The sequence below is a fragment of the Canis lupus genome, chromosome 17 (genome assembly GCF_048164855.1).
Source record: "Canis lupus baileyi chromosome 17, mCanLup2.hap1, whole genome shotgun sequence".
NCBI lineage: Eukaryota > Metazoa > Chordata > Mammalia > Carnivora > Canidae > Canis > Canis lupus.
In genome coordinates this window covers 276,211-302,625 of record NC_132854.1, presented here as the reverse complement: position 1 = coordinate 302,625, position 26,415 = coordinate 276,211, and the positions used below count along the sequence as shown (strand labels likewise).

The 26,415-nt window shown below is 53.8% G+C and overlaps 1 protein-coding gene across 3 annotated transcripts in view; it reads right to left on the bottom strand.

Moving 5' to 3' along the window:
• Positions 1–26,415, bottom strand: part of RASA3 (RAS p21 protein activator 3) — a 109,089-nt gene that overhangs the window by 27,439 nt on the left and 55,235 nt on the right. For 2 of the 3 annotated variants that reach the window (XM_072782282.1, XM_072782283.1), the window contains exons 3-5: positions 23,641–23,744; positions 14,070–14,164; positions 7,140–7,216 (exon numbers count right to left, since the gene is read on the bottom strand). In XM_072782282.1, coding sequence (XP_072638383.1) covers positions 7,140–7,216; positions 14,070–14,164; positions 23,641–23,744 — 276 coding nt within the window. Of the gene's footprint in view, positions 1–7,139; positions 7,217–9,364; positions 9,501–14,069; positions 14,165–23,640; positions 23,745–26,415 lie in introns of those variants that run through there. The other variant, XM_072782284.1, reaches the window with a different exon arrangement.

Genomic DNA, 26,415 nt, shown 5'->3' with positions numbered 1-26,415 from the left:
CTGGTGCCACACGGGTCCTACACCTGGCAGCTTTCTACATTTCTCATTTCTCCATGAGTTTCCCTGAAACCTCTGCTAGACGAGGTTGAACCTTAGGGGTCACTTCGTTACTTCTGTTAGCCTTACCTAATACTTTCAACTCTTTACTTGATGAAATATTTCTGGGTTTCTCTCCAGATTACTGACTTGGTCTTTGGTTATCTTCCTTCATTAACTCATTAAAGAAATACCGATTTATCCATTACATCATCGTGAAACGAACATTCGTGTAGATCTTATGCAGCCCAGGCATGTCTCCAGGAACGGAGCAGTCTGAGCTCAGGTCTGATCATTGGCGCAGCAGCAACAGCAAGATGGTAAACACAGAACATGCAATTGTCACACCCAGCCACGTGAGGGAAGAAGGAAACTAGATACAACAGAGGAGCACAAGGTGGTAGTTGGGGGCCTCAGGCTGGAGTCTGAAGGACAAACGGGCCAGGGAGGGGGGGAATCCCGCAGCAGATCTGAGACGGTGGGGAAACAGCCTGCTCAGGACAGGGCAGCAAGGCCCACACCCTCCCCTGGGGCCAACGACCCCAGTTTAACACAAACACCTTTTTTATTACATTCACTTGTTGCTCAAGAAGGTTTAGATGGTTTTGGATCCTCAGACATGCCTCAGAGGCTTTTCATGGCCAGGAACCAGATGGCATCACTAAGCATCAAAGTGAAAGCAAGTGTCCCCACACCTAGGTCCTAGAGAAGCACCACCAGACGCAGGGCAGCAGCCTGTACAACCCCCCCAGCAACCATGGGAATGTCCCTGCCTTGCCTCCTCCCACATGACCTACTGTCTAACGCAAAGCAGTTACCGGGATACCGAGCCCACCTACACAGCCATTGTGGAGGGAAAACCCAGCACCCTCCATCGGTGTGCCGACCATGCAACTGAGGTAAGGGCGTCCAACCCCCCCTCGCTCACCTGGGGCGGCAGGCACCTGCAGGTGGGCTAGGGCTGCCCGGCCACACAGCCCCCTCTCACCACACTCCACACACAGGGCATCTCTCCAGGCTTATTCTCTTGCAAACAACTTCAACCCCTGCTTCGGAATGTTCCAGGTAAATAAGGGAAAGGAGTAAAATATTTACTACGCTGCCTATTCCTGTGTCCTGGGAAGGACACTGTGACACAGCGACACAGTCAACTAATCTGGAGTCCAAGGCATCAAGTATAATACTTACACGTATTATAACATTTATAGGATTTTACATTCAAACTGACCTTGAAAACGTGGTTATGCCTTGCAGCTAGAACAGTAACAGCCTAGTGGCTATGTTTTCTTTTTCTAACTCCCCAGTAATAGTAAATAAGATCTTTATTGGATTTGAAATGCTGTCAGAAACTTGAAAACAGGTAATTCCTCACTTGGATATACCTCAAGGGGGAGGTTCCCATAGCCTGGCTGTCAGCACTGAGCCTAGCCCCCCAGCCTAGCCCCCCAGCACTGAGCCTAGCCCCCCAGCAGCAGGACTCCAACCTCTGGTCAGAGGGGCTGCCCAGTGGCATCTATGGGGATGTCAAGCCCTGAGCCCAGCCCCCCAGCAGCAAGGACCCCACCCCCAGTCAGGAGGGGCTGCCCAGTGGGCATCTACAGGGCTGCTGACAGGCTTCTCATCTGCTGGTGAGATGGTGGAGCTTGGAAGTGGAAAAGCGCAGGAGCCCTCACTTTCGGATAAAGCAGGTGGCCACAGGAGACCCAAGGAGACACTGTCCTACAGGGACAAGGAAGGTGAGTAAAGGTCTGTTGCAATGCCAGCCAGCAGATGGTGCACATGCATCATCTTTCCCACTCATCTCCTGGCACCAAAAGTGGCTGCAGGTCTCCCACAGGAATGAGTGTTGTGAATGAAGGTGATGTGGAGTCATAACATGCTGCCCACTCACCCCAGCCCACACTCCAATGGTCTTGGGGGCCCAGCAGATGGCTCAGAACCCCAACCCTGTGCTCAACAGGCCAGCTCCCAACCACCAGGCTCCTCTAACGCTCCTCCAGTGAATGAAATGTAGATGTGCCACAGGATAACGTTCCTCCCCCGCTAGAACGCAGGCCCCAGGAGGCTCGAGACAGTCCTCGGCACCTAACAGGGGCTCATGAAATATTTCTGAACGAATGTTACAAAGGTCTACTCATCTTTGTTAGGGAAGGAAAGCATGAGTTACAGCCCCTGCGTGCAGGCTTGAGATCTCCTTGGAAAGAAGCCATGCACATGAACAGACACCCATCCGAGGTCGGAGGGGCAGATGCCACATCCACAGACAGGGACAGCGGGTCACCAAACCACCTGGGCCTCAGTCAAGCGTCCAGGACAGCACATGTGGACATATGAGGGAACAGCATGAAAAAGAGTAGTTATAGTCAGGAAAGGATAGGGAAGCTTGTGTGAGCACGTCCAGTGTGTCCTCTGTCCACACAACCACAAGGAGGCCCAGTGCTGATGGCACCACCTGGGGAAAGGCTTCACTTGCCATCCAGGCAGTCAGGGAGAGGTGACATTCTGCCCGCCAGTGGCTGGGAAAGCCGGTGGATAATACTACCAGCCAGAGGGAGGCCACATTAAGGGCGGTGAGCGTCCAGGGACTCTGCAGGGAACGCTGGGACGCCCCCAGTCCAGGACTACAAGCACTCCCAGGGCCACCTGCAGTCTGGGGAAGGTAGACAAGGCCTCCCCTTGCTCTTCAGGCAGCTGGGAAGGGTGTACCCACAACAGAGAGGGGCAGGCTGGGAAACAGAACTCAACCCTGCAGAATGCCGTAGGCCCCCCATGAAAGAATGTCCCTGGCGGGGTAAGAGGTGAGGAGAGCCCAGAAGGACCTGACAGTCCAGGAACCATTGGGCCCACAGGCTGGGAGGTGGTCCTCAAACAGATGTGGCCTTATTCGGAAAAGTCCTTTTGCAGATGTAATCAAGCTAAGGATCTTGAGATGATAAGCTTCCCCTGGATCCAGGATGGGCCCTAAACCCACTGACTATAGAGTTCTTACAGGAGGGAGATTTCATAGACGCAGTGGAGAGGGTCACAGGAAGAGGCAGGCAGAGGGGAGAAGGGCGCCCTGCATCCCAGGAGCTGGAACAGGGAGGGGGGGGGTGGGCCCCTGAAGTTTCTGGAGGGAGCGTGGCCCAGCCAGACTTCAGGTCGGGCCTTCAGAACTGGGATAAAGAAATTCCTGTTGTTTTAAAACACTTGAGACTGTGGTGTTTGGCTAGAGCAGCCCTCATACCTCACACTGCCACAACGAGGGGGTGCCGTGTGTCGGGAGGCTAAGAACAGGTCCAGGTGGTACACGCAGGCCGTATCTGTCCCCAGCACTTTCCAGTGAGGGAAGGGGGAGAAGTCAGGTGCTGCTTAGCAGGAGGAGGGCATGAGGCGATTCCCAGGCCAGTGGGGACCCCACTGGAACAAAGCTGCTTCTGCCTGACTTCTCGTCAACGGCCCACCAGCCTCGCTCTGAATTTTCCCAAGCCCATAACACACTGTGAGGTTGGCTCAAGCCTGTGCTAACCTCTGAGAGGCCAGGGCACGAGGGGAGGACCCGTACAAATAGCATGTGTGATACTGCACAGACGCCAGCGTAGACATTACTGCTCCGATTTTATACAAGGACATGACAGCGGAGGTCACAAAGGGAACAAGCACTAGCTCCGGACACCAGGATTCCGGGTCCAGAGCCTTCTGCACCTCATCACCTGTGGAGCGTCCACAATCTTCTGTTCCATCCCACAGCGGCACCATCTGTGGGAAGTCCCAGGTGCACAGGGCAGACTTAGCTCTAAGAAAGAAGGTGGTAAAATACAAATGGGACTGAAGTGTCAGAGGACAACGTGCAGCTATAAATGCCCAAACTAAAAAAGGAAAAAGATCACAAATCAATAACCCAAACTTCCAGCTTAGGAAACCAAACACAGAAGAGCAAAGAGCCCACACAGGCCACTAGCAGGTAAGGAAGCAGAGCAAACAGAGAAACCAGGGACATAGAAGTGCGGCCTTCGAAGATATCCACAAACTCGACACATCTGTAGCCAGGCTAACCAAGAAAAACAGACTCAAATTACTGACATCAGCCATGAAAGGGGGACATTCTAACGACCTTAGAGAAACAAGGTCATTTTTTTAAAAAGCTTACAGAATAGCTGAGCAAATGGACAGACGATGTTTTGGGGCTGGAAGGGCTCACCCGGCTAATTCCCCAAACTGATGTGCAGATTCAGTACGGCTGCTATGTTCGCAGAAAGGATAACACGTCGATCCTGAAACTCATATGGAAATGAAAAGAGTTCAGGGCAGCCGAAGAGTTAGGAAAGAATGACCAAGATGGGAGGTCAAGATGGAAGATTTCAGAACCTCCTATGATCCCAAGTGGCCACAGGCACAGAACAGAGTTTACCAATAAATGTACCCATTTGTAGGCCAGGGATTTCCAACAAAAATGCAAGACAATTTGCTGGGAAAGAAGGAACCTTCCCACAAATGGTGCCGAGACAGCAGGATATTCAAAAGCAAAGGAGATAATGCTGACCCCTACCTAACACCATACATAAAAAATTAATTCCAAATGTACTGAGAACCTGAAGATGAGAACTAAAGCTGTGGAAATGTTAGAAGGAAAGCACAGGTGTCAATGTGACCTCAGAGTAGGAAAAGGTCTCTTAGAAATCTGTATAAACAGGAAACAACGGATGAGGCGGATCAAGATTGAAGACTCTTGTTTTACAAAGAATGTGATCAAGAAAGTGAACACGATAGGACAGAAGATGTTTCCAAGCTATGTATGTGACAACAGGCTGGCATCCAGAATATACAGAAGATTCTTGCAATTTAATAATAAAATATTAATAACCAATGAGAAAATCAGTGAAGGACAGAAAAGATGGTCCCATCACGGCGTGAAACCAACACTTCTGCACACCCACCAGGAGGCTGCAGAACCCAATGAGCATCATGGGCAAGCCCAGGCAGAGGAACCGGATCATGCTGCTGGCACAGTGAGAACCTATCGGGAGCTTGCTGAGGCTTAAACACAGTCCAGATACCACACTGGTTCTCCTGTGTCTCGCGCCCAAGAGAAATGAACACAAGTCCGTACAGATGCTTGTATGGGAACGTTCACAGCAGTCGTCTTCACAACAGGCAAACATCTATCAGTGGAGGACGAGTGGGACAACCAAGGACGTGATTCAGCGCCCGCATGACGGGAGCCCTGACACCTGCCAGGGCATGGGTGAGCCCTGAAGATGGCACGCTCAGTGACAGAAGCCAGGCACAATAAACCACCTGTCATGCGGGTTCATTCACGTAAAACGTCCAGAATGGGCAACCCCACAGAAGCAGAGCAGCAGTTGTCGGGGGCTGAGGAGCATGGGGCCCATCAGGGAACAGGATTTCATCTTCAGGGTGATGAGATGTTCTGGAACTGGACGTGGTTAGCGTGAGGATTGTGCCAGAAGTCTGCCTTTGAAAATCCTGAATTTTATGGTAAAAGGTATTTCTTAGTGAAAGAAAAATCGACAGGGGGTGGCTAAGTGAAGAAAGGCAGGCCACTGGTGTCTCAGACACTTGGGGGACATGAGCCCTGGGGGTCTCGGTGCGTTCCTCCGCTCTTCCTCACCGCATCCCTATGAGGGACCTGTCTGCTCGGGGTCTGAACAGTGACAGCATGTGCACTCAGCGACCAACTCCGTTCTTTGCCCGGCCCGGTCCATTCTGCCCCCACCGCTAATGGATACTCCTATTCCACGGGAGCCTCCGCTGAAAAGGCCCTACATCGGAGGCTCCTGGGTGGCTCGGAGGTTGGGCATCTGCCTTTGGCTCAGGTCGCGATCCCGGGGTCCTGGGATTGAGTCCCATATCGGGCTCCCTTCAGAGAGCCTGCTTCTCCCTCTGCCTATGTCTCTGCCCCTCTGTGTCCTCATGAATAAGTAAATAAAGTCTTAAAAAAAAAAAAAAAGCTGAAAGTTGTTTTGGAACAAGGGATATAAATAAATAAACAAGAAAACAGGCAACTCTCATCACTGCTACAGGGTCTGAGAGCAGCTATTTTTCGGAGAATGGCAGCACCGATGAAGGAAAGGATGAGTTTGGTGTGTCCTACTGTGCATCCCATGCCATGTCCTGTATAGGTTCCTACACACACCCTCCATGTCCCACGGTGACAGCCCCGCAGCCTCAACTGACCAGACAATGAACTGGAAAAGTGCAGTAGGCAGCGAGGCAGGCCCCGGGGTGGACACAGGGTGGAACTCCTCTCATGCCACACCCCAGGACATGACAGAGGAAACACAAGCCTAACGCAGGACTCGGGGTCTCGGCCCAAGGAAAGAGCATTACCCGGGCTCACCGAAGCCCTTGCTCGCCAGAGATGGTGAAAGGATGAATCTGGGAAGCATCTCTGCAAAGACGAAGGAAGCTGGAGCGTCTGGTCCCTCTCACGGTCCTGAGTACCAGAGGACGGCTTCTGCACACCCTCCCTTTCCCTTCTCAGAGGCCTCACTTGGGAACGTGCAGGCCACAGAGGGAAGGCCCGAGCGTACCTGTGACAGCCGCTTGCAGGATCCCTGATGCCTGCAAGTGTCGTTAGTGGGGGGGACACATGCGGCGCCCACGGAGCAGGAAGCGAAAGATGGGGCCCCTGAGACCTCACTGTGGTCAGAGGGTGGACCTCTCAGCCTCCTCCAGACAATCTGTGGGGTCCATGACCCTGAATGTCGAGAGCCCACGACAAGGTCTGGGGACCATGTGCAGACACATGCACCGACGCCCACACTCACCAAGCGTTATGGGGTAGACGGAGGTCTGTGGTTGGGCCCCAGGTCCACACACCAGCACACAGACCCCTCCTGTGTCCCGCCTGGGGCCAGACGGCGACCTCTGCCTACATGTCTGCCTGACTGTGGCCGTCTGCAGAAGCCAAATGTGTTACCTCAGGGACAAACACCTGCTTTATTGAGGACATGAGGAAGGATGTGCCAAAACCTCTAAAAACAATGCCATCATGGGGAATCCTGGAGGCTGGCAATTCTGATTCATTTGTCTGAAAAACCACCACCCATCCCACTCCCTGGGGGGCACTCCTCCTGGGAAGACCGGCCGTCATGTCTTACCGTGCAGCCAGCTTGTGGCAGACGACACCCGTGTCAGTGATGACCTCACTCAGGCGCAGCTCCAGGTGGACCTTGCCCTGAAAGGCACAAGGACAGAGGGTCACAACAGGATGGCCACGAGCAGGGAAGAGCACCCAGAGCCTCGGCCCACAGATGTGAAGCTGAGCCCGACCCCCGTGGCATCCACAGCACTTCCCCGACCCCAGTCAGACCGCAGAAACCAGGGCAGGCTCGTCTCAAAACGCTCAAGAAAAAGGTCCTGGAGAAAGCAGCCTCCCAACACTTTTGCTCACTTGCTTTAGGATGTACCCCTTCATACATAAGCTTGTGTGGACACCCAAGTCCTGGGGCAGGCGTGGGCGTCCCCCCGTAGGAACTTAGTGTTCATGGACACTTCTGAAGGAGATGGACTTGAGCACAGGTGGCTGGACTTTTGAGAGCAAGACCAGTGCCATGTTTCGCCTGTGTCTGTGTCTGTGTCTGCACAAAGGTCAGACCAGCTGGAGGACCAACCAGGTTACCGTCATGGGTCAGGGCTCAGGGGCGGGGGCCGGGGGCACAAGGCCTATGAAGAAGAGAAGCCCGCTCCCTCCAAACTATCCAACAGCAGCCCGTGTGACACAAGACATGTGTATATGAGCACACACTACAACGTTAAAATTCACACTTTGTAGCTGGAGCCCAACACCAGGCCTGACTCACTACCCCGAGGTCAAGACCTGAGCTGAGATCAAGTGTCTGATGCTCAATGACTGAGCCACCCTTTGGCGCCCCAAAATTAACACTCTCTTTAGTTAGAAAGGGAGACTGAACTGGATAATGTCCGACATCCATTCTGAGTAAAACTTCTAGCCTGCAGCTTGGGGAGGGCCCTCCAAGACTGCCTTGTCCCAGAGAACCCAGGGTACCAAGCGCATGGACAAATGGATGGGCCCTGGGAAGGCTGCCTTGTCCCAGGAGAACCCAGGGTGCCAAGCAGATGGATGGATAGACAGACCCTGGGAAGGCTGCCTTGTCCAGGATAACTCAGGGTGCCAGGCAGATGGATGGATGGACGGGCCCTGGGAAGGCTGCCTTGTCCCAGGAGAACCCAGGGTGCCAGGCGGATGGACAGATGGACATGCCAGGGGAACGTGGGCAGTATACTCAGCGGTGCCCCTAGCGGCCTCCTGAGTCGGCTCCTCTGAACACCGTGGCCACTGCGGGTCTCCTGTGGCTTCCCAGACACCTGCAGAGCTCCCTGCCAGCCTTGCAGCACGGAGGCCAGCCCCTTGGGTATCTGGCTCGCCCACGACTTTGACAGGGGAGACTTGATGTGCAGGAGGGAGCCGGGCACTGTAGCCTCAGGGTGTCCACCCCTCCCTGTCCTGAGCAAGACCAAGCGCTGCCCTTTCTGAGCCTTCCCCTCACCTGCAGGACCAGTGGCCTTAGGAGGGGGCAGCGAGACCTCCTGGATGGCAGGACCAGGCCAGCCTCACACCTGTGTGCCCCTGGGCAACACCTAGTACCCAGAGCAGACTCTGAGCACCGGGGGCTCTGACTGGTCCGCGTCCAGGGTGCTCACCGCGTGGCGTGCATGCCAAGAGCTGCCAACTTCCCGAGGGAACCAATGGGCCAGTTCCTACAGAGCCCTGGCAGCTTCTGCCCCGCCGTACCCCTCATCCAACAGAGGTGCACACCGCAGGCTCCCTGGCGCATCACCTCCTGGCCCGCGTAGCCGGGAGAAGGCAGCCTCCGCACCAGGCGGCTCTGCAGACGGAGCCAGCACCCTGGCCGCGCCCTGGGGAGCTGGCTCCCGGCTCTCCTTTCACTGAGCCAGGCTGGGCGCGGGGCTCCCAAAGCATCTCATGGGGCAGGCGCCACCACTCTGCTGAGGCCAAGGGCGACCGGCAGCCTCCCTCCAAACCAGATGCAGGGTGAAGGCTCAGGACAAAAGCCCAGGACGAGTCACAGAACGGGCTCTTCACCTGTTCTCCCACCCCAAGGGCCCACCCCAAGTCTTTCTTGGCTCAATTTTAAGACTGGCAGCGGCCATCCCAACGGCCACATCACACTGTCTTTTCACTAGGCTCTGGGAAGGGAGAGAATGTGTCTGGCTCAGGCGGACCCCCCAGCGAGGACAACCTGCGACCGACCGGTTTCCTGTTTTTCCCAGAAGAGCACGGACACATCCGCACCCGAGCCCGCGGCCGCTGCGCTTCCTCTGAGGGTGAGCACTTCCTTACCGACGGGGCAGATCGTGTCAGCCACCACCTCTGGACACTCGGGAGACGACTGTACTGGGAGCAAAACGGTACAAGCGCTGCACGTTGCTGAAAGGACCCGGGCCCCGCCCCAGAAACAAACCAGGAGCTCTGTGGTTCACCAGTGCACATCTGTCCTCATGCAGCCAGGCCGCTGGCATGGGCGTGCCCCGTGCCAGAGGGTGACACACCACGTCCCTCACAAACAACCTGCCGCAAACACCTCCGCCCGCCCGAGGGGCCAGGCCACACCCTGCCCCTCAGGGCAGGCAGGAAGTGCGGCTTCTACAGCTTGACACCCACTGAACTCCACCCTCCGCCACTGAAAAATCTGAGCCTGTGCTTATCCTGACCTCCAGCACCAGCGAGGTCGTCGCAGGCCCGCAGAAGGGGCAGCGGGGCTCCGGGCGGCACCCAGAGCCCAGGCGGGGGCAGGATGGCCCTGACCAGGGGGGCTTGGACCCCGCAGGCATCCCTGCGTCTGTGAGAACAGCAGAGTCTTAGGTGCATTCCCAAGGCTGATTGAATGGTTTCCCCCCTTTGATTTAAGGTGAATGATGAGATCACGGGGCCCAAACAGCGGCTGGGAGGTGAACAGCGCCCGAGCCCGGGCACCGGCTGCAGCCTCAGCCCACGCCACCAAATCACTCATCTGCTCTCAGAACAGCATGAGGGAGCTGGACTCGGGGGCACAAAACAGCTTGGAAGTCCCCAAATACTCGAAGATGAAACCGCGTACCACCCAGTCCAAAGAGGCCAAAGAAGGGATCCCTGGGTGTCGCAGAGGTTTGGCACCTGCCTTTGGCCCAGGGCGCGATCCTGGAGACCCGGGATCGAATCCCACGTCGGGCTCCCTGCATGGAGCCTGCTTCTCCCTCTGCCTGTGTCTCTGCCTCTCTCTCTCTCTCTCTCTCTCTCTCTCTCTCTCTATCATAAATAAATAAAAATTAAAAAAAAAAAAACAAAAAGGCCAAAGAAAAAGCCTCCAGAGAAGCTGAGATATTTTTAATTCATTTCTTTTTTTGTAAATGAAAATGAAATTAAAACTTATCATAACATGTGGGATGCGGTGAGAGCAGTGCTTACGGGGACATTTATAGCAGCGACTGCACGTTCACAAGGAAAGATCTAGCGTCAGTAACATCAAGACACCAGCAGAAACCAAAGAATCAGAGCAGAAATCAAACAGATTCTATCTCTAGCCAAGCTAAGAAGCTGGAGAACACAAATCACTAATAATGGGATGACAGAGGGGCCGCCCTGTGGGATCGGGGACCGTGGCTCCCAACACCACCACCCTTGTCCAACCAAGAGCGCCCCCCTCCAGGCACACTGTCAGCTCCCCGACCATAACAGATGCAAGGACCCGCCAGGTGGGGCAAGGACGTGGGACTTCCTCCAACTTTCTGCTCAACTTTCTGCAACATGAAATGGCTTGAAAAATAAGGTTTGCTAATTTAAAAAGAAAAAAGCACCAGTGGTTCACACACATTTTCCTCAGGAAAGCGGCAGACATCAGATCCCTGGCCTGCAGAGAGAGCCCTGGCCACAGGCTCTGGTCATGGCAGCCGAGCACACCCCCTGTCCCCTCGAGCCCTGGTCTGCATGGGCCTTGGGGCTGCGGTGGGGCCAGACTGCTGAGCACTTGGACCCTAGCGCCAAGAGCAGGTGAGACGCCCGTGAACACAGAAGGGGAGAGAACAAGCCAGGAGCCGTGCCGGCCCTTCCCTCCTCGGAGCGGGGTCCTCGCATGTGCACAACTGCTGGGAATCCTTCAAGCAGGACTGTCTGACATGCACGACGATCACCATCCCCAGAGCTCCCAGGCCTGCTCTAAAGGGGCCAGAAGAAGGCCAAGGTTTGCCCTCAGAGCTCACACAGTTTCACAGCAAGCCTACAAACAGAAGAGCACACAGCGGAGTTAAGCAGCAGCCGGGCATCCTCGGGGGAGCCGGGGAAGGGCCCCGGGGCCGCTCAGGTGGTGGGTGGGAGACCGTCTCCCTCCCAGTTTTGACACCACAAAGGACCCCTCCCTGCCAACACCTTGTGCTCATACTACCCACCCAGGGTCAGAGAAAGAACACAGCAACTAATTCTTTTTTTTATATAATAAATTTATTTTTTATTGGTGTTCAATTTGCCAACATACAGAATAACACCCAGTTCTCATCCCATCAAGTGCCCCCCTCCGTGCCCGTCACCCAGTCACCCCCACCCCCCGCCCTCCTCCCCTTCCACCACCCCTAGTTCTTTCCCAGAGTTAGGAGTCTTTACGTTCTGTCTCCCTTTCTGATATTTCCCACACATTTCTTCTCCCTTCCCTTATATTCCCTTTCACTATTATTTATATTCCCCAAATGAATGAGAACATATAATGTCTGTCCTTCTCCGACTGACTTACTTCACTCAGCATAATACCCTCCAGTTCCATCCACGCACAGCAACTAATTCTTTTTAATAAAGTGCTTTTCCAGAGACCTTTAAAACATCAATTCCAGAAGGAAGCAAGATATTGTTTAGATCGCCTTTTCCCCCAATACTAGGGAAATACTCCCCAATACTCCTTCATCTCTCATTGGCCCCAGTTTGTGACACCCTCTTTCTGACAAATGCCTTTTACTGCGATCACAGAATAGATGGATTCAAGAAACCACCTGCCATCCTCTGACCTTCTACGACTGTAAGGGCGACATTTCGGAATGAAAAGGGGCTGCGGGGAAAGATGCTGATGTGTTTCCGGAGGCTGTGTGGATCCAGGGGAGCTCTGCCCGTCTGCAGGATGACACCTCGAGGCAGGCACACTGCACACGAGCTGTCACCAGGCCTGGAGCCAGGCCAGCCGACACATAGCCTGTCCTGTCCTCACAGTCCCGGCAACACCCACCTGCTATTCATGATTCAGATTCCCAGGAAACTGGCCTGCCCAAAGGCAGCATCCAGGCCAGAGATCAGGCTAAGCAGGACAAGGACCTCCTCCCTGGCTATGGCCACTGGCCACTGGGATGTAGTCTACACACTGGATGACTCACACACACCCACGTTCCTCAGTTTTGTGGTGGATCTCGACTGCAGTGATGGTTGCACAGACCTACACGTGTGATAAAACACACAGGTGCACACACGTGCATGCACACACGCGGGTTTAGACACATAAACTGGTGAGGTCCAAACAAGGTCCGTGTCCTGGCTACGGCCAGTCAGCAGGCTGCAGCCACAAGGAAACAGGGTGAAGGAACACGGCCCCTTCTTTACTGTGTTCTGTATAAATAGGAGAGTGCACAGCTGCTCATCATTATTCCTCGTGTACCATTTTTTTTGCAACGTCCTATGAATCTGAAGCCATTTCAAAATGAAAAGTTTAAACACAAGACGAGAAGGACGACAAGCCCCACTCAACAAGGACGCCAAACTGATCAGGGTAACACAGTGTGAAGGGCATGCCGGACACACAAGCTGTCTCCACAGAGAAGCGATGGCGATAGAGCCAGCACAAGTGGCAGGATGAGCCCCATCACCCCATATACGCCCCCGCAGCCCACGGCCCACAGATAAAGTTTTCGAGCAGCCTGCGCAGGAGCGGCGCTCACCATCACGGCAAGGACTGCTCTGGGCTTCGGGCACAGACGCGCATCCTGCACGACCTGCCGTGTCTGCTAACTTCGGCAGCACGTGCAGCCCCCTGGCCAAAATTACACGTGAGGGGCACTGTGACCTTCCCTTGCACCACCTCTTCCTCCAGGTCTGTGGGCTGAACCCTGGGGCTCCCAGGGGCCTGCACACCCTGGGACCACTGTAGGCAGAAACCCCATGCCTGAGAGCCCAGAGGAAGCCAAGGGTCAACAAGGAAATGGAGGACACGTGGCTGGACAGGTGCCTGGAGGTGGGGGCGGGGGGGTCCCACCAGCCTCCTATTTTGGGGCTTCTGCTGCATCAAGCACTGTCTCGTCTTCCCAGAACCCTGCTTTACAGAGGTGGGAACAGGCTTGCTGCCCCCTGGGTCACACACCCAGGCCAAACCCCAGCCCTGCACAGGACCACTAACGAAAATGCTCCTGTGTCTTGAGGTCGGGGGCACTGTGCTGTCTGGTCAGGGTTCAACATCATGGGCTCTGGGCATGAGCATGGGGTTAGGAGCTCGACTGGAACCACAGAAGCAGGGTTGCCCTCCCAGCGGGTGCTGTCCCAGATGCTTGGGGACATGTAGTGCCCCCAGCTTGGGGAAGGGAGGGCTGGGAACTGGGGTCCCTGTCGGGGGGGAAGCTTTGGATGCAGGGAGTTAGTCTCAGGTGACACAGGGCCAGGTGAGCCAGGGGAGCCCTGGGGACGCGTCAGACAACGGGAAACTCAGTGACTGGTCACTCATTTGCTGGTGTAGGAGCTGGAAGTGCACAGGCCCCTCTGGCAACCAGAACCTGAAGCCTGAGGCTCCGCATATTGCTCCCACTCCAGGATTTACTTCTGCTTGCCTGTATTTTCTCTTTACCTTCAGTCATGTGTGATTATTGTCCTTTCTAATTTTATATTTTTAAAGCTGTTCTAATCACACATGACAAAGTGTGATAATAACCAAAAGAATACGCAGAAGTAACACACGCCTCTATTCACTGTAAGAAGACCTACCTTATAACTGCCATTCCCCGGTGAGACCAAAGTGCCCTCTGCTCCCACGGCCCCACCAAGGGCTCACCTGCACTTCCGAGTCTGCATCCACATGCTGCAGCTGGAACCATGTGTCCCTGTTATGATACTTCGGCAAGTCTTCTTTCTGAATGGCCACCTTCCCTACAACAGACGCAGAGGAACAGAGGTCACGGGGGAATGAGTGGCACTCTCTCCACGGACGGGCAAGCTGCTAAAACCACATGTCCTCCTTCCAGTAAGATCAATACGGGCAACGATTCAGCTGGAAGGCCTCCCATGAGATCCGTCTGGGGCTGCCGCCCGGCCTGCTCCTCCATATGAGGTTTAGAAGAAGAAAAGGCTACCCTTCGGTCGGGTCCTTGGGAACTCAGCACTGGCCACCCCAAAATAGGCCACTAGGAGCTGCCGGCAAATGAGAACGAGCAGGTGCAGAAAGAGGTCCTCGTGGAGTCCCCTAAGCTGCCCACACACAGAAACTTCTGAAGAGTGAGGCCTGCCGCAGACCCTCTGCTGGGAGGAGTTAGGGCAAAAGGTCAGGCAGTGCCCCAAGATGGTCCTGCATGAACAAACCTGACTCCACTCGTCCCACGCGCTTGCCTTCCCACAGTCAGCCATGCTCAGAAGCCCGGAACCTCCCCCCTCATCAGGTGGCTTCTCTGGGTGTGGGCCGCTCGTTGGCCCAGGTCCAGCCAGCTCCTGGAGGTACTCCTCACGAGATGCCTCCTGCCTCACATAAGCTTCAGGCATGAGGAGCTGTTCCTCTCAGCTAATCTCTTCTGTGAATCCGATTTCACAGGCCCTGCCTCAGCAGGTGGAGGGAGGTTCTGAGAGCTTGGTCAGCCAACCTCTGCCCTGGATTCCGGACCCTGTGAGACCCACCCATGGGGCACAGAAGGGTGTCTGGATGGCAACACACGTGCAGAAGAGCCATTCCAAGTGCCCAAGCGCTGGGACCTGGGGGTCTCATGTCCCTGCCTTCAGCCCCCATCTGCCTGTCAGCGGTGCCATTCATCACTTCAGCACATTTACATCTCTCACATTCTCAAGAGGAAGGTCACCTTGCACAGCCAGTTTTCAAACAGCCTCAGGAAAGACCCTGGAATCACCCCACTGGGGTTGTCAGCAAGGCCAGTACTTGTGCCCCTGATGTGATGTGGCACATCAACACCCCATCTGCCTAGACCCCAATGGTCCAGCTCCCACCTGCCAGAGCCACCTGGAGCCACACACGACAGCTCACTGTTGACAGGTGGGTACAAAGAGGGGAGGCGGAGCACACGACAGGCAGGTGCAGGGACATGCAGCAGGCAGAGTCTGCAGAGGACACTCCACAGAAATGCAGAGAGAAGCCCAAATCACAGGCCGTCTGGGCTTTCCTCCAGCAGCACCCAATCACCGGGCAGGATGGCTCCCTGAGGACACCTGCTCCTTCCCCACCTCAGTCCTCCCCGCTCCCCACATTGGCCTCCCCACCCCCCCAGAGGGAACGCAGTCCTTCCTCCCTCTCAGCTCCTGCAAACCCCATCCTTTGCCCTACAGTGGGAATGTGATTTTAAGTCTCAAGGGAATAAAGCCGTGGAAAAAATTCTGGGAATTGAACTGGGCAATATATTTCATTGAAAAATAAATAAATCTTCAGACTGACATTAGTTCAGCTGGGTAAGAGGATGATATGTGACTTTCAAAACGTTAAGTCGTTGCAGTGTGTCTGTAAGCTTTAGCTGCAAGAGAGAGGGGCTACATATTTAGTGCTTATGTGAATCCCACAACTTATACATCATCACCTGGTACACAAATGTGTACTTTTTAGCACATATATTAGTGTTTCTTTTTTTTTTTTTTTTTTTTATTTATTTATGATAGTCACAGAGAGAGAGAGAGGCAGAGACACAGGCAGAGGGAGAAGCAGGCTCCATGCACTGGGAGCCCGATGTGGGATTCGATCCCGGGTCTCCAGGATCGCGCCCTGGGCCAAAGGCAGGCACCAAACCGCTGCGCCACCCAGGGATCCCTATATTAGTGTTTCTAAATGCTGTTCAGACACAATGCCTGACCCACAAACTATAATACCTACTTACATGTGTCCCAGTCTGAGTGACATCAAAAGGTCACTAAAGCACTCTGGGCCTCACTGACCCACTTGGACCAACAGGCAGGCGGTGCTCCTGCCTTCACACATTAAAACCCCCATGGATCATGTGCTCTGAGGTCGGTCAGGCTCTCTTCAGAAGACACGATGTGCCCGGGAAAACTCCAGAGGGCAAGTGATGTGGGGAACCGAGTACAGGACCTGGTGAAACTTCAGGAAGGCTGGCTGAGGCCAGATTTAGGGAGGAACAGATGCTTCCTGAGACGAGCTGGACATGTATCACAAACACTGATGAGAGAGATCAAGGAAGACCAAGCACGAGCCCTACCAGAGGGTCTGAAGACTCCAATTTGTTAAGATGTGAATTCCTCCCCCAAAATCAATCTGTACACTATGCAATCTCAGTCATTCTGGAAATTGAGAAGCTGATTAAACAACATAAGTGACAATTCAAGGGTCCTCAAATAGCAAAACAAGTCTGGAAAAGAACAGAGTTGGCACTCACGCCGCTGACTCAGGACTAGCTAAGGCCACTGTCAGCAAGACCACGGGTATCGGTACAAGGAAAGGAGTATGGATCAATGGAACAGCACAGAGATGCCAGAAATAGGCCTGTATGCATAAAGCTGGGTGATTTTCAGGAACACACCACGGTTACTCAATGGAGAAAGGACAGTTTTTCAATAAACTATGCTCATATCACTGGACATTTACAAGGAGAAAAATGAACTTTGTGTCATACATACGATTCACCTAAAACACATGTAAATGGAGGAAATAAACCATAAGCTTTAAAAAAAAAAAATAGAAGAAAATCTCCACTACCCTGGAGTAGGCAAAGATTTCTGAGCTATGACACCAGAAATACAAACCGTCAAAGGATTTCGACAAATTGGACTTCATCAAAATTAAAGACTTCTGGGCTTCAAGAGACATTGGTAAGAAAACAAAAAGAACAAAAGGGAAGAAAATGCTTGTACAACAAATGTCTCATGAAGAACTTAAATGCAGAACACACAAAACACTTTAAGAACTCCATAATAGGGGATTCCTGGGTGGCTCAGCAGTGTAGCACCTGCCTTCAGCCCAGGGTGTGATCCTGGAGTCCTGGGATCGAGTCCCGCATCGGGCCCCCAGAGGACGAGGGGGCTCCGTAGGGGGCGGGGGGGGGCACCAGAGCTAGAGGGGGGAAGAGGGGAAAACACCCTGCCTTCCACAGCAGCCCCAGAACCCTGCTGGCCCAGATCTATCTGGAACTTGGTGGCTGGGGGAGGGAGGAAGCCCAGGAGCAAACGAGGGACACAGGGACCATTTCCTAGAATCCCGCTGACCAAGTGGCATCAACTAAACAGACATTTCCACCAGTTTCCGTCACCAAACCGTCAATGCTAATCTGAGCATTTGGTCTGCATCCAGAACTGCTGGAAGGTGGTGCAGCTCTTGTCCAGTGGGGACAGCCAGTCTGTCCAGCAGCCTCATCCCGGTAAAGGGACATACCCTGTGTGCGAGCAGCCAGCTGCTGGACCTGCAGCTCCTTGACATTCGTTATAGGCCAAGACCATGTGCCTGGAACCCCTCCCTCTGGTGCTAAAATTCTCTACCTAGGAAACCCAAGGCTGCCAACTAAGTGCAAGGGAGCCAGACAACTGCAGCCGATCCATGCCCTCCTCCGCAGGACACTTTCATTGGACCCCGAGCCCACTCTCTACTACACTCCTCACCTCGAGGGGCCTGCCTCTCACCTGCAGCTGACCTTGCACCCATGGCACACGAGTGAACTGGTGGGAGGGCGGTGAGGTCAGCTCTCCCTGGACCAGATCATGGCACCCTACTCCTGCAGCTTTGGGTTTAGGAACGGGCCCTCAGGACGAAGCTCCAGACTCAAGGCTATGTGTCTCTGGCTGGCTGTTCACCAGGGTATGCACGAGGCTCCTCCAGGCCTGTGACCCCATCAGATCAGGCACTAAAAACCCTGATAGGCCAGTGACCTGGTGCTCATTCCCGTGACACAATCTGTACTCTCACCCTCATAACAGCATAATTACCAGCCATAATTCTGGTTTCTTCCTGGAGATCCAGATGGCCACTATTCCTCCAGCAGCAGAAATGAGGTGGAATGTCTAGGTCCAGCTGCCAAAACACCAGTTCAATGCCACCAACAGCTGCCAAACCATGATTTTGCTGGTTATCTTTAAAAATAGCAGATACTGGGGGGATCCCTGGGTGGCGCAGCGGTTTGGCGCCTGCCTTTGGCCCAGGGCGCGATCCTGGAGACCCGGGATCGAATCCCACATCGGGCTCCCGGTGCATGGAGCCTGCTTCTCCCTCTGCCTGTGTCTCTGCCTCTCTCTCTCTCTCTCTATCATAAATAAATTAAAAAATTTCAAAAAAAAAATAGCAGATACTTAGGGCACCGGGGGGGCTCAGTTGGGTAAGCATCTGCCTTCGGCTCAGGTCATGATCCAAGGTCCTGGGATGGAGTCCCGCACCAGGCTCCCTGCTCATTGGGGAGCCTGCTTCTCCTCCTGCCCCTGCTTGTCCTCACTCGTGCTCTCTCTCTCTCTAATAAATAAAATCCTTTAAAGGAAATAAATAAAATAACAGATACCTTAAACAGGATAACTAACAAACATCTTATTTGGTTATTTTGAGGAGAAATAATCTCACAAATCAACTTGAGCAGTTTCTCTAAAATGTGCAAATGTGCATTTTTTTCCTCTTAGGATTCCCACTCAGAAAAGATTTTTCATAGGTTTCCAAAGATTAACAAACTCATCTTTATTTATAGTATAATCCAGGCCAATTGCTAAGAGCTCCACTGTGGGGTTTACCCGTCATACTGGGGTATCAGATCTGCAGAACCACCAGGGACCATGCAACACCCTCTATCTCTGTCTGCTTCATCCCTTTTGTCCTTTTTTGCTTTTTAAATATTTTATTTATTTATTCATGAGAGACATACAGAGAGAGGCAGAGACATAGGCAGAGGGAGAAGCAGGCTCCTCACAGAGAGCCTGATGTGGGACTCAATCCTGGGACTCCAGGATCAGGCCCCGGGCCGAAGGGAGTCGGTCAACCACTGAGCCACCCAGGCGTCCCCCTTTCGTCCTTGAACAGACCTTTGCACACCCAGCAAGTAATGATTAGAGACACCCAGGCCCTGCCTCGAGAAGCTCCTAGGCCCATGCACATCCTAAAAAACTCCAGCTATTTCTACTTAAATCATAGCACCCTCCAAGAAGGTAGCTGTTGGAAATGCAGGCTCTCAGGTTTTGCCCCAGCCTGTGAATCAGCAGTGGCATTTTGACAAGTGTGCAAAGCTCTGGCCTACACTGCAGAAACACCACCAGAGGCATGGATCATTTCTGAATCAGCACCTCTTTACCTCAGCACCAAAGCTGCCTTCAGACTTTCTAAATTTGAATTTCTGGTCATTGGTCAAACAGAAGACTATCACTCGTGTTTGCTGGACTAGGAATGCGGAGGCAGGCAGCACGCTCAAGGTGGCTCCCACCACAGGAGGCACACGGTCAAAGGAGTTTCTGGTGGGACAGGAAGAATGCTCCCTTCCGACCAACAGGCTTTGCAGAAGAAGGGCCTCCCTGGCCTGTGGCTGGCATCTACCACCCTGCCGTCCTGGACCATGCAGAGCTACCCTCTTCAGGTAGAAGAAAACCCAGCACAAGAATCTGGTATCTAGATGTTAGATTCACAGTCATATGGTTCCATTCCAAAAATGAGAAATGTGTGGCCAGGACTAGAGCAGATACCCATGAGGATGGGGAGTCCTGAATGAGTCAGCTTTATGGGTTTACACCAAGTGTGTTTTTGGTGCTGGGACATATTTGGGGCTGGAAGTGGTGTGGACAGTGGTGAAAGATGGTGGAACAAGGTACAGGATGAGGGCTAGAGGATGGTAAATGTTACATGATGGCTGGGGAATATGGAGAACATATGAAGGGTGATGGATGGTGGGGGGTGGGGAATGGTGGAGAATAAGTGGTGATGGCAGAGAAGGGTGGACGGTCTGATGGTGGAGGTGGGTGGAGGGTGGTGGTCTGATGGTAAAGGAGGGTGGATGGTAGTGTGATGGTGGAGGCGGTGGATGGTGGAGGAGGGTGGATGGTGGTCTGATAGTGGAGGAGGGTGGATGGCAGCTGATGCATGATGGGTGGAAGGTGGTATACGGTGATGATGGGTTTCTGCTCATGGCAGATGTGGAAGATGCTATCTCGTCCTGGCACGAGTAAGTCATCTGTTACCACTGTCATCCCCACGTCCCACCTGCACACCCTCCACTAGGACCACATCCACAATTTCCAGCCCTGTGTGTGTCCCAGCACCACCACCACCCGCCCCGGCTGATGCAAACCCATAGCCAGGAGTCATCCTGAACTTCTCCCTCCCCATCAGCCTGCACATGCAACCAACGACTGCCTCCAAGTGAAGTCTGCAAAGCACAATGTAAAGCGACATGAAAACCTGGGGACCTGGCTGCAGGTGTGCACACCATCTGGCTTGTTTCTACCAGCTCCCCCTCTGAAGGTAGAGCGCAGCAAAGAATTGTGAAGGCTAAAGGGCTCAGATTCATAGAGCACCTGGAACAAGCCCCTGCACCTACTAAATACTCTGTAAACATGTGAAATAAGTAAATAGATATGCACCAGATACTTCCAATTTACATCGCTTTTCCTTTCCTACAACATGAATCACTGCTGGATAGTTCTGGAGTAAGTGGGCAGCACCTACCATTCTTTCAGAGTAAGGGTAGGGAAGAAAGGAGAAAAGTCAGAATGAAAGCCAATCAGATGGCTCATTAAATGGGATGGTGTGTTTACACTCCCAGGACCAAACACTGATTTCTATCTTCAGCCATGAAATGTTTTTAGTGAGCAACATAGATCATTTAGGCCCTAATACAGGGATTCCATTCAGGGATTTCTGGTACAACTTTGGTACACGTCATCATTTTTCAGCTAAGCCGCCCTAGCCAGAATAAAGCAAGGATCGACACATTCTCTGCCCCACACGTGGTCCAAGACCCAGAAGAGGAAAACCAGGTGAGAGAGAGTCCATGATGGAGCGTGGGGTGGGAAGGGGAGGGCAGGCAGGGCAGGGCTCTAAGGCACATCCCCTCTGGCCCCCAGGGACAGGGCAGGAGCAGATCAGCAGGTCATGACTGTTGCCACTACCAGTGGGTCTGCTGCTTCCATGGGAAGGTGACTACTGCCCTCTCTTGAACATTGGCCACAGGAACGTTCATTCACACAGCAGGCAATGGGGGCCCAGAGCACCAGGGAGAGCAGGCACCCTGAGTGCTGGACGGACTAGGGATGCTCTGCATGAAGTTCAGGAAGCTACCTGTCACATACTGGTAGGATGAAAGGTGATCCAGACTGGGAGCGGGTGTGGGGTGATGGATGGGAGACCCATTAAAGGGTCTTTGGAGGAACCAAAGCAGGTGTGGACACACCTCCTCCTCTCCTGCCTCTGACCCTCCAAATATGACAGGAGATACTTAGCCCATTGGCTTAGTACCTGCTGGCTGTGTATCTTCAGGCAAGAGTGTGACGCCCTCTGAGCCTGTGTCTACTTCATGTAGCAAGTGGAGGTAGTAGCTATATCCAGGGGCGAAGACACAGGTCAAACGCATGCTTTCACGGGAACACTGGCACAGTGCCCGGTACATACATGTCTCCATCTAACTCTAGGAATCACCTGAGGACTCCACTATGGAGTTTTAGGCTGAGCCCCTGACGATGTGGGTCCGTCGGCATGGATGAAGGCTGGGTGCCTGGGACATGGGAGAGAGGCTGAGCATGAGCTCAATCCCGCAGCACAAGTCTGATGTTGGAGAGCGAGGGCATGTTTAGAAGCCTTCTGATGTTGGGAGGGTGTCATAGGAGCCCCTTGCGGAGGGCAGTCTGCACAGGTGCCCAGTGGGGCGCACACTTGTGTGTGTACATGCAGATACGTTGAGAAATACAGATAACCATTTGGGTCAGATTATGGAAGGTCTTCAAGGCATGCTATGGAGTAGAGTTCTTTCTCCAGGCCAAATCCAGCCGTGAGGCTAAGAAATCGGCAATTTCTTTCTTCCTTCTCTCTCTCTCTCTCTCTCTCTCTCTCCTTCTGGATAAATTGAGCTCTAAAATGGGAGCACATGACACCAGAACAGGGTTTCTTCAGGAGGGAGACTATCTATAACACACTGTGAATTTCTAAGGTGGAATAAATATAATGAACAGAGGTATTTTCAAAAACCATCCATTTTCTCAACAAACGTTTAGTGACTGCCTCCCAAGCCAAAGGGAGAGACCCGACAGTCACTGCTGAGCCCTGCCTCCGCGTGGAGCTTTTTCATAGGTGAGCTATACACTGTGAGGAGGTGCTGGGGCCCGTACACCGAAGAGGCAGCTCGGGCCTTCCCAGCACAGGGTCAGGGCTGCCGCTGGGAGGGGAGAGAGTGGGCTCCAGGGTCCCACTCTCTTCCTCACTCTCCAGGGTGAGGAAGAGGCAGGGATGGGCCTTACATGGTGATGCAGAGCCTTGGGCAACGAGCAGGAACTCAGCACAACCAGACCCAGAAGTAACCGCCAGATGGCATGATGCTCAGAGGCCGAGGGACAGCTACAGGGGAGGCCACCACTGCCCAGAGTGCTGCTGGCCTGGGTAGGTGACCTTCTCAGGGGCCGGGACACCCAGGAATGAGGCATGGACACTCCATGGTTCAAGTGCTCTATCCTGGAGCTAAGTCCCTCAGCATCCCCCAGGAGCGGCCATGGCCACAACAGGGCCATCATAAGGTGCTTGGAACCCAGCAAATACATGTGCACCCACAGTTAGCCTCTTAATTTCTAGTTTTGGTGCCACAGAGACTATGAATAGGGTCTTCCTGGGACAAGGACCCTTTTGACTCGAGGAGGCTGCGCTGTTCCACAGCTCTCTTCTTTCTCCAGGAGTGCTCTGCTGAAATGCCAGTGCCTGAGAGCACCCCAATTCCTCTGAGAGCCCCAGGGCCCAAGAGCACCCCAATACCTCAGAGAGCCCCAGGGCCCCTGAGAGCACCCCAATACCAGAGAGGGATGTCAAGAGTCAGGGACAAGTGTAGTCTGGGGATTTGCGGGGCACGTCCTCTGCACACTGTCCCTTCAGAGGGGCGGGGCCCTTGGAGGTCATCTGGGGACAGGCTCCGTGGTCACTGTATGCTCACTCTGAAGGACAGTCTGAAGCCCTTGCTCTGGTCTCTCCCATGTGAGCTCCCATTGTGGAGCTCCTCTATACCTGACGGGGCTGGAGGGGACCTAGGCAGCTTACCCCTGCCACAGGAGGCTCAGGGACCCACCCAGGGCAGGGGGGGACGCCACCACCAGGACAGCAGGTACCCACTGCCACCTGTGCTGCTCAGCACAGCCGGGAAAGCCAGGCCAGGAGTGTGACGGACGCTGCTGGCTCAGAGCAGAGAGCCCAGAATGAGGCCCCACCCAGAAGAGACCGAGAGGATGAGAACACCCGCGTCAGCACCTACCTATGATGGAGTCCCTCCGGAACACGTCTCTATCGAAAATGTAAAACGACAGGTGCCGAAAACTCCGAGGGATTTCGCAGTAGAAGTCTTCTCCATAGAAGGGGCTGAGAAAGAAGCGGAACAGGCTCTGTTAGGTTCCGGATGCAGTGGCCCGGCCCCCCCCAGGGTGGGCCGTCTGCACACAGGCCACCAGCCTTGGGCACACACGTTACAGCACTTTTGCATGTATCATAAACACGCCACTTTGCGTTTCATCTGTGAGGTGGGAAATGGCGGTTTGCTCGCTGGGGTTGAATGTGTGGGGTCATAAGGCCGCTGCACCGAGTGGGCACTGGCAGTGCTGGCGGAGCTCTGCACAGTGAGGACAGTGTCTGCAGTGCCCCGGGACTGTCTCAGTGTCCCAGCTCCAGGCCATGCTACTTGTTCCCTGGAAGTTGGGGTGACGTCTGCGCCTCTCACGGGGAGAGGACGGGCCCCCCAGGCGGACCCTCCATGGATTCACAGAGACCCAACAAGAGCTGCAAACCCCGGCTAAGCGGCCAAACCCAGGGCTCTGTCACTAAACAGACCCCCAGCTGCTCGTGGGGAGCCAGGCTGAGTCCGCGCACGTGGCCTGCACACAGCAGACAGACGCACGCTGGAGACGCCCTGGCTGCTTCTGCGATGGTCAGATTACGGCACACCACGGCCTCGGACTCGGCCAGGATTCCACTTCCACGCATGTTTACAGCCAAGGTCCAGAGCAGCAAACGTGACCCATCAGGGAAGCTGGAACGATATGAGCTCCTGCTCAGGCTGGAATGAAGGTGGAGAAGGTGGCCAGTGTGGTGCCCCATGGCGGAAGTTCACAGTGAGGGACACACATGTCCCCGGAACTGCCGGGACAGCATTTTAGAAAACATGCCGGCAAATCCCAGTCGAGGGGCAGGAAGCTGGAGGTTCCACGCCAGAGAACCCTCTCCAGGGTGAGAAACCTTTAATTCCATACCCATAGATGTCTAACACAAGCCGTGAGGTCATGATGGTCTCCAGAGCAATCACGTGTGACACGTGGGCAGCACATGGATTCTCCTCAGCGACACAGAACCCCACCCCGTACCCTCAGGCATGCCACTCGGGGCAAGGCTTCACCTCCGAGGGCACAGGAAAACCAGGGTAGTGTCTGCACCCAAGGAGAGCACTAGACTGCAGGGAGCCACACTCCACGTGACCTGCAGCAGCACGACACCCAGGTGTGGGTGGCAGGCACACGCTTGTGCAGGCTGGCGGGGTCCCAGCCAGAGCACGGGCCTGCCCTTGAGGGCTCCATCTGCAGGTACCAGCTCCCCGCTGACTCCCGCTCGTCCCACTGACTCCTGCTTGTCCCAAACTCAGCAAAACCACCCCAGCAAGACATAGCTTTCCGCCAAATGTGTACATTCTTAGAGCTTCCCTGTGCTTCCAAAGTCCCCTACAAGTTCAGTTGTCTGCTTTAAAAAGAGGAACATCCGTGGATAAGAAAGTTTCCTATAACTTTTAATTTTTTTTTATTTATTTATTTATGATAGTCACAGAGAGAGAGAGAGAGGCAGAGACACAGGCAGAGGGAGAAGCAGGCCTCATGCAGGGATCCCAACGTGGGACTCGATCCTGGGTCTCCAGGATCACACCCTGGACCGAAGGTGGTGCTAAACTGCCTTGAGCCACCCAGGCTGCCCAAGGCCATTTTTTTTAATTTTTATTTATTTATGTATGATAGTCACAGAGAGAGAGAGAGAGGCAGAGACACAGGCAGAGGGAGAAGCAGGCTCCATGCACCGGGAGCCCGACGTGGGATTCGATCCCGGGTCTCCAGGATCGCGCCCTGGGCCAAAGGCGGGCACCAAACCGCTGCGCCACCCAGGGATCCCTGTTTCCTATAACTTTTAACTAGAAACACTAACAAGTGCAGGGAGAATGTGGAGAAGCCAGACAATGCAGGGATGTGCACTAGCTCGGCTGCTTTGGAGACAGTGGCAGTTCCTCAAAATGGTGAACAGAGTAACTGTGTGGCCCAGCAGGCCCAGAGCAGCGGGATGACACGTCCACACAGGGGAGGGTCATCCGCCTCAGAGAGCAGGCATGCTCGGGGACCTGTGGCCCACGGGTGAACCCTGACGTCGCGACACTCCGTGAAAGAAGCCACAAAGGCCACACACTCCTGTGATTCCATTTCCACGAAGTGCCCTAAACAGGCAAAGCTATGGCTGCTGGAGAGCAGTGCACCAGTAAGAAACAGGAGTGAAGGGGATGAGTTTCTCTTCAGGGACACGAAAATGTGCCAAGTACACTGAAAACCACAGAATGAGACATCTTACATATGTTAATTACATGGTAGGTGAATTGTATCTCAATAAAGTTATATTTTAAAAATACATAAAAATCTTAAAAATACATAAAGATGTCAGGAAGTGAAAACCAAGTTAACACCATAGGGAATATCCTCCTGGATTTTTTTCTCTGAAACCATATGACTATAGAACAGAAATAGATGTGGATGGAGACATATTTTTGAAATAAAAAGTTGGATTACATTATACATCCCAATCTTTTAATATCACGCCATGGACCACTTCCCAAATAAGTGCATAAAATGTTTGTTGCCAAACAGCACCTGAGGTCTGAGTGGGCCTCCCTGGGGGTCAGAAGTTCCCAACCCCGATGGGCGCCAGTGCTGTCCAGATGCACCCCGGCCATCCACCTGTCCCTGAGGGGCCCCCAGGGCACGCCTGCTTGGCAGAAGGAATCACACTGTGC